Below are 7,822 nucleotides of genomic sequence, written 5' to 3'. Positions count from 1 at the left end.
ACTGTTGTCTCCAGGAAGTCAGAGGAATTAATAAGGTGACTGCCAAAAGCTCATTACTCAAAGTACAAAGATTAGCTTGCACACACACACATATATAGTCATATATGTGTGACCATTAACCAGCTATATATGGTTACCAGTATACATCTGAGAGGAATGACTGACAACAATCTGAGGAATACGTTTCAGTTGTTTTCCAGCTAAAGTGCATAAGGAAACAGGTATGACTCTTTACATTTTTTTACTCTATGTAAGCCTTGTTGTCCTCTTGGAGAAAAAGTTTTGCATTGTTTTCATTTTAATGGTTAAAATTAAATGGTGGTTGTTTCACAAACTTTAAATCATTCTATTCTGCAGACATGCTTAGCCGCGCACTCTTATTGTTGGGGATTTTTCTGATCTTGGAGCATGGATCGCCTATACATGTCTTTACACAAGAAGGTACAGTGTGCCTCATGAGAATAAACATTTGCTCAAACATTCATTTCCTTTACATCTTTTAAAATATGACTTTATTTTCAGCAACTGACCTCCCTGGAGGTATTGTGGAAGACACAGAGAACCTCACCAGGACAAACTTTGAACGGTTGAGGACATTGAGCGACAGATTCAAATACATTGCATGGAGCTGTAAAGAAATCCTGGATAATCATGGTGAACGAGAAGGTAGGAATGCTTGACCTGTTGAGGTATTTTGCCGCTCAAGCCTAAACATTTTTATTTTTACTTTATTTAAAATGTAATAACTTCCAGAGCATGTTTACAATAAACAGCCAGCAATAAGAAAATCACATTATGAGTCACTTGGTGTCATGTCTCCAGATGGGATATACTACCTGACCACAGCTAATGGGATGAAGTATCAGACTTTCTGCGACATGAACACTGCTGGAGGCGGCTGGACTCTGGTGGCCAGTGTCCATGAAAACAGCATTTATGGAAGATGCACTGTGGGGGACCGCTGGTCCAGTCAGCAGGGTAACAATCCAAATCTGCCGGATGGAGATGGAAACTGGTCCAACAGAAACACCTTCGGTTTAGTAGAGAGTGCCACATCTGATGATTACAAGGTGCGCAGGACATTCTTGAGGAAGAACAGTACTTCAGAAAGCAGACTGAATATTCTCAACATTATATTTCCCTACAGCCCTGTTGCTTGTGTAAGAATGTAGCAAAAAGTAGGACTTTTTTCCCTGCTGATATGCGACTTGGACTCCTCTGCACTGACTGGAAACTTTTAACCATTAACACTATCCAACTGGCTTTGAAAGCACTGAATGGGGTTGATTTAGTCAGAATTTATAGTGCTATGCTCTATAGTCATATTTAAATTATGGAGTTATATGTATTTTATTGGTATTTTATATGATATATAAACACAAAGCAGTTTTTATTAGTTATTAGAGTAAAGTAGGATCAACACGTCACACTTTTTAGTCTTAATTGATAAAACATAAAGTCCTTAATTGTTGCTTGACAATTATGCAGTATTTTGTGTTTGTATATCCCATAAACTCCTCCCATGCCATAATGACAGACGCAGCTTGTGTTTCCAGAATCCAGGTTACTACGACATTGCTGCTAAAGACGTGTCTGTGTGGCACGTTCCCAACAACTTCCCGATGGAGCACTGGAACCTGGCAGCTATTCTCCGCTACCACACTGAAAACAACTTCCTCCGTCTTTATGGGGGAAATCTCTTCAATCTGTTTAAGGTAAGGCACAACAGCCAAAACTGAAATTGTTTCTGATGTTCCTACTAGTCTATGTGCATTAATGACAAATTTGTTACATTTTTGCAGCAATTTCCAGTAAGGTACAACATTGGCTCGTGCTCCAACAGAGGACCAGCGATTCCCATTGTGTATGACCACGGAAACAGGGAGTCCACCAGAAATTTATATGGACCAAAGTCAAGAAGTAAATGGAATAAAAAAAAACCTTTTTGATTCCATGTAACTGAACACTTAAGCTTTACATTGTGTTATTTCTGTTCCACAAAAAAGACGAGTTTGATCCAGGCTTCATCACATTCAGAGCTATAAACAATGAGCGAGGAGCCATGGCTATCTGCTCTGGGGTCAAACCCAGAGGGTGCAACTCTGAACATGTGAGTCTCAACAGCTTTCTGTCTGAGTCTGCTGCTATTCAGATGATGCACGATGTAACAATCCTGTGTTTTTGTACGTCCAGTACTGCATAGGAGGAGGAGGATATTTCCACCCGGACCAGTGTGGAGATTTTCCATCTTTTGACTGGGACAGGCTGGGAAGAGATCAAGGCTGGAGTGCCTCCAAGGAGATGACTGAGTCTGCTGTCCTTCTGTTTTACCGCTGAGGTAAAACAGAAGATTGATTGGTGAGCTGGATTTAAACTAGATTTAAACAGCTCACCAGTAGATGGCACTACAGTACAGCGCATTTAAAAATATATAGATGAAGGTTTGGGCCGATTTAAACAGGTAGCAGTGAGAAAATTAAAGAGAAAACAACATATTGGATACCTATAGATGAAAATAAATATATAAATAAATATATAATGCTCCAAGTAAAGACTGACCCCTGAGAACTTAAATAAAGTCATAATTAAGCATATGCATAAAGCTTGTGCTGATAAGAATTAAACAGATTCATTGGAAGAGATGTAAAGTACCTTCAAACTATGTATTGTAGAAAAACTTGCTGTATTTTCAATAGAAAATGTTACTTTATGTTTTTTCAGATGTCTGAGTGTATTTAAAGAGATTTTTGATGAGCCTTGAGCAGCAAAACAAGTTCATCAGAAGTTGTTCAATTTTGTGCTACAACAAAAACAGAAACCTTTTTGGGAATAAACATGCAAATGTAAAGAAAGTCAAACAGGATTTAAAAAAACAATGGCTAGATGTTTTTTTTTTTTTTTTACAAAGCTTCTGTGCCAGATTATGCTACTGCAACAAATTTTTTTTCTTTACACATCTTTACTAGTGATGTTCTGGGTGATTGCTGCCAAGTATCTAATGATACATTACAAATAACATAACTCAAAAACTCTACCTGTGGTGAAAAACTTACTCCCCATCATCCTGAACATGCAAACTCTTGTACAAATCTTAGTGGCATTATTACGATGTGAGAGTCAAAGCATATTCAAGTAAAATGTCAAATATCTAAATTCAACTGAGGAACTTCAACAAATCCAGAAAATTGCTTTTCAGAAATACTGTGCTTCCAGTACACTGAGCTAATTTGCACAGAATAACGGACACAACTTGACAGACAAAACCAAAAAGACTTTCCAAATGATTTCCCAGCTATGCACTACTTGTGTTTATCCATCACATATAATAAAATATATTAAACGCAGTTTAATATGGTTGTGGTTGTAATTTTATAAAATGTAGAGTCAGAGGTTTTTCAATACACTTGTAAGGGATTAAGAACAGAGAAACAGGGTAAAATGTTTTAATGTTACAAAATATTTAACAGGTGATGAAAAAGAAGTACAGTGAGAATAAAACCAAACATAACAAATCCTACCATGGGTTCCAATTTGCAATAATTGTCTTCGATGAGTTGCGGGGATGATCTCTCACGCAGAGCTTGGCAACAAGAAGGGAAAAGATGAGAAGTGTGAGGTAAATATTGTGTTTAATAAACAAACATCAGTCAGGAAACTGACATTAGTCTAGGGATGAAGAGAGAGGGAGAATATAAAGCACAATGTACATGTGGAGAGGAGTTGATGGAGGAGTGAGGGGGTCATATTCATCTGTTACACAAGGCAGCCCCAAACAGGAAGGAGCAGGAAGCTCTATATAACATACAGATCAGGATCCAAGTCTACGGTACAAAAAACTTAGCAGCAACATGTTAACATCTGAGACCAAAGGGGCTAACAAAGTAGTTTCATTTAGAAAAAAGTCACAGTATGTTTTAAATTTGTTAAAAAGGTAAAAAGAGTTCTCTATGCATCCGCTAGGGTCAATGCTACTCACAAAGTCTGTGTGGAGTACATAGGTGGGGAAATCTATACATTTATACTCTAATATAAAGAACCTTCTGGTAATGGCACAGTACAAACTCTCAGGAAACGCGACAAAAATATACAATGTCTTCACGTCACATTTGCAGATTAAAATGTAACTAAGGTCTCTGGCAAGCACAAAATGTTTCAGTGATCAAAAACAAAACAAAACTTTTCTTACACCAAAAATAAAGGACACCATTTTTGTTAGTCAGCTATCTTGACAGAGTATGTCTTTTTAATACAAAAATAAGGACAAATATAAATTAATATATATTAAAAGACTCAGGCTGATACATGGGGAATCTAGTGAATAAGTACATGTATTTATGATACAATAAATACTTGTCATTCATGACTCGGGGGTGGGGGTACACAAACAGAGAGCTGTGTGGTTGACCAGTTTTTTTTTCTGCAGGTGCATGTGTGTGTCTCTGTGTGTGTGTGTGTTGTTGTTGTCGTCGTTCAGTAGCCGCAAAAAGAGCCAGGAGATTGGACGCAGCTGTGTGTACGATCATGCACACAGTCACAGAGGATTCAGCAGGTCTGCTGATGGAGCCTGTGGTGGTTTCTGAGTTGCGTTTGTGTGTATGTGGGGGGTAACCGCTGCCCACACCGTGCCATGCTTTAAGGCAGCTCCTCCTAGTGGTGAGTCTGTAGTACTACCATTTACAGTTACTCCAAAAGATGCACAACTCAGAGACGGGACGCAGGACGTCTACTGTAAAGTGATGAGCCGCCGCTTCTCCAGGGAATAAAAACATTGTGGCACCACTGGAGCTATCACGACCAACAAAAAGAAGTAGATGAAGAACAATGTTTTTCTTTTTTTGTCTTTTTCCCCACTTCATAATAAAAATAAGTCTGCTTTTGTACTTTACAATACAATTCAAAATCCCCCCAGAGGAAGCATCGGTCATCAGTCCAGCACTGACAGGAAAGGTAGCTATTTTTTTTTTATTTGTTTCTCTTGTGTTTTTCTTTTGCTTTTTTTTTTCTTTTACTTTTTTGGGGGGCTTTTAAAAAACAAAAAATCAGGGTGCTGGGGAATAATACTCCTGGGGTGTGGAGAATTTCCTCACAGGGAACACGAACAGATGAGCAATCAGGTAAGGATGGCAGGAGCTCTGTCAACAACAAAAAAAAAAGAACTTCTCTTTTGTTTTACGAAGAACACTTTGTACAGCCGCACTTGACAACCTTTTCCACTTCCTGGACAAAAGAAGACCCATCAGTGCACTGGAAGGTGTATTTCCTGCGTTTGCTACGGAGGGGGGTGCAGCAGGTGCCCTGTCCGTCTGCTCCCCCCGGGCAGCTGCCTCGACACTCTAGACGGGAGACCTTCTCCTGGGTTTGGCACGCCGCGTAGCCCTGCTGTCTCTGGTAGACATCTCTGACCCGTTCCCCTCGGCAGGCCACCTCTGCAACAAAATACGGCATTAAGTCACCCAGAGTTTTCTAAGGAAGCACACCTATCTACTGTACGCCTGCAGGAGCAGAGTTAAACCAACGCTATTCTGTATGCGACACAAAAGAAAGCTGTGAGAATTTTATATTCAGTGAATTCTAGAGAACATAGTGATAAATTGTCTATTAAATCAAATATCTTGAAACTAAGGGACTTGGCTAATTTTAAAATGCCATTAGTTATGTTTAAAGCTAGAAAGGTACTGTTGCCAATAAATTTCCAAAAGTTCTTTGTCTTAAGATGAAGTGGTACAAGTAACAAAAAGGAAGAACAATTTCAATTTCAAAAGTAAAACAGTGTGTACTACTTTAAAACAAATGTGTGTTTCAGTGCACGGAGTAAAACTAAAGAACAGTTTGGATGGGGAATTGAGAAAACGCTCTACTGTAAATAAGTTCAAAACACATTACAAGAAAACAAATCATTAAGTCTTAAAAAAACGTAAAAGACGACCATAAAGAAATGATTCCGCAACGACTGAGAAAAGGGCAGGTTGATACAAGATTTTTTCCTTCTTCCTGCTCCATTTTCACCTGTCTAGTAAGTGTAGTAAAAAACAGAATGTGTTTGTGAATTAACAATGACATTTGTTAAATGGAGTGAATGATGCAAACACTGAATGTTTGGCAGCAAGAAAATTATGCGATTTGCACGGGTGCCATCCATTCATTATGATCCTGAAATTTACAGAGCTCCATAAAGCTACCCATTCTTTCACAAATGTCATCGCAGATACTGGATTTACACAACGAGGACACTAGAACTCAAGGATTTGAAGGAGTAAGTAAATGTTTTTGGCAATATTGTGTTTGCTGTGAAAAAGGTTTGATACAAAGAACTGAAAAACTGTAACAAAAAGAAAAGAAAATTAACCCTTACGTCTGCAAAGTTTCGGGTTTATAAGCAATGCTCTGGAATCTTTATACACTATTTATAACACTGGTGAATTAAACATTTTGTATCAAGAATGTTCTTTAAACATCACATTTAATCTTTAGTTTTAGATTAAATGTCCTACTGGAACTAAATATTATATTTTATATGCTCGGCGAATCGAGAACAAACTAGTTCAAGATGACAATATGGTTACACGTCATCTCACCTGAGTAGCCCCCCGCGTGGGATTAAGAGGAAGCTCTGAAGATGCTAAGTTTAAAAAGTGGAAATGTTAGCAGAGTTAGTACAGAAGCAAGAAACAACGTTAGACACAATTTAAGACATTTGAGTAAGATTGGATTAGAAGAAGTTTAGTTAAAAGAAATGCCTTCAATAAAAAGGGGTCATTAGGGTGTTATTGGACAAACAATCTCTGGTTAGCAATCGCATGCATACTTATATGTTTTGTAATGATTATTATTACAATTTTACTGACCTCTGTCGCATGCCTCCCCTGTGTATCCGCTGTTACACTCGCAGTATGCTTTACCCAGGCCTGACACTCGACATTTGCCGTGTTTGCAGCGAGACAGGCTGCAGGGGTTAGCTGTATCCAGGTCCTGCGCATCACAGAGAACACCAGCAAAACCAGGCTGGCAGACGCAGGAGTAGGAGTAGGAGTTGATTGGAAGGCAGGTACCATGAATACACCTGTAATGATGGGAATAACATTGAGTATTAATAAGACTTTGCTAGTTTATTTTCAATATGCTGCAGAACCTTGAATCGCACTCACTTGTTTCCATCGCAGGGATTGCTAACTTGCTGGTCACACAGAGCCCCTGTCCACCCGGGATGGCAGGTACAGGTGAAACCTTGGTGACCCGTTGGGTGGCAGTCGCCTTGGACGCAGGCACCCCTCTGGCACGGCTGGCAGCCTGGTTCCACCCCGTTTCCCAGCCACTGTCTGTAGCTCCGCAAAGTCTCTGGACCTGGAGAGCTTTGGTCATGCCCGGCTCCCAAGTTCTGGAGCTTTCCGTTGATGTAGAGGTTACGGAGGCATCCGTGGAAGCTGGTGCCGTTACGGCCTCCGGAGCTGAGCTGCAGTGCAGAAAGGCCGCCAGAAGCCGATGCCTGCTCTGGCATTCCTGTACAGAGAATCGCCACAGGTGGATCTAAAATCTGACTACAATCTGCATTAAATGGAAAGCAATTTTTGCTAAATAAGAGTTAAATTAAGGGGCACTAGATACAAAAGCAATATCACACATCCAAGTATCGAGCCATGTGTGACACAATGTTATAAATATGGGACAATCCAGACCACAGAGCTGGGGATAATCTAAACATCTCCAGTGCGCCTGTAAAATAAGCAGAATACCAAAACAGTGGATGTAAATAAAATGATATGAAGTTCTTTGTTTGGGGGTTAGTCCTCTGTTTAGGAGAGCGAAGCCTCTCAGCGGCCCATTG

At 39.6% G+C, this 7,822-nt stretch overlaps 2 protein-coding genes across 4 annotated transcripts in view; one reads left to right on the top strand and one right to left on the bottom strand.

The window, feature by feature from the left end:
* The first annotated feature begins 359 nt into the window (after positions 1-359).
* On the top strand, positions 360-2,337 carry LOC106914212 (intelectin-like). 2 transcript variants are annotated; one of them, XM_088004517.1, is made up of 7 exons: positions 360-441; positions 523-666; positions 823-1,070; positions 1,557-1,715; positions 1,803-1,920; positions 2,007-2,110; positions 2,194-2,337. In XM_088004517.1, exons 1-7 carry the CDS (start codon positions 360-362, stop codon positions 2,335-2,337), a joined length of 999 nt encoding a protein of 332 aa, XP_087860643.1. The 2 variants fall into 2 exon arrangements, with proteins under 2 accessions (XP_087860643.1, XP_014836328.2); XM_014980842.2 differs by having other exon boundaries at positions 360-450.
* Positions 2,338-3,427: 1,090 nt separating this feature from the next.
* Positions 3,428-7,822, bottom strand: part of slit2 (slit homolog 2 (Drosophila)) — a 103,375-nt gene continuing 98,980 nt past the window's right edge. For both annotated transcript variants that reach the window (XM_088004502.1, XM_088004506.1), the window contains 3 exons: positions 7,146-7,497; positions 6,846-7,060; positions 3,428-5,426 (listed from right to left, as the gene is read on the bottom strand). In XM_088004502.1, coding sequence (XP_087860628.1) covers positions 5,170-5,426; positions 6,846-7,060; positions 7,146-7,497 — 824 coding nt within the window. In that variant the 3' untranslated portion in view covers positions 3,428-5,169. The remainder of the gene's footprint in view (positions 5,427-6,845; positions 7,061-7,145; positions 7,498-7,822) is intronic.

Source organism: Poecilia mexicana, unplaced genomic scaffold (assembly GCF_051168715.1).
Source record: "Poecilia mexicana isolate PSO_F unplaced genomic scaffold, ASM5116871v1 scaffold_1, whole genome shotgun sequence".
NCBI classification, from domain to species: domain Eukaryota; kingdom Metazoa; phylum Chordata; class Actinopteri; order Cyprinodontiformes; family Poeciliidae; genus Poecilia; species Poecilia mexicana.
The sequence above is the reverse complement of the archived record's forward strand: the minus strand, read 5'-3'. Positions and strand labels throughout refer to the sequence as shown.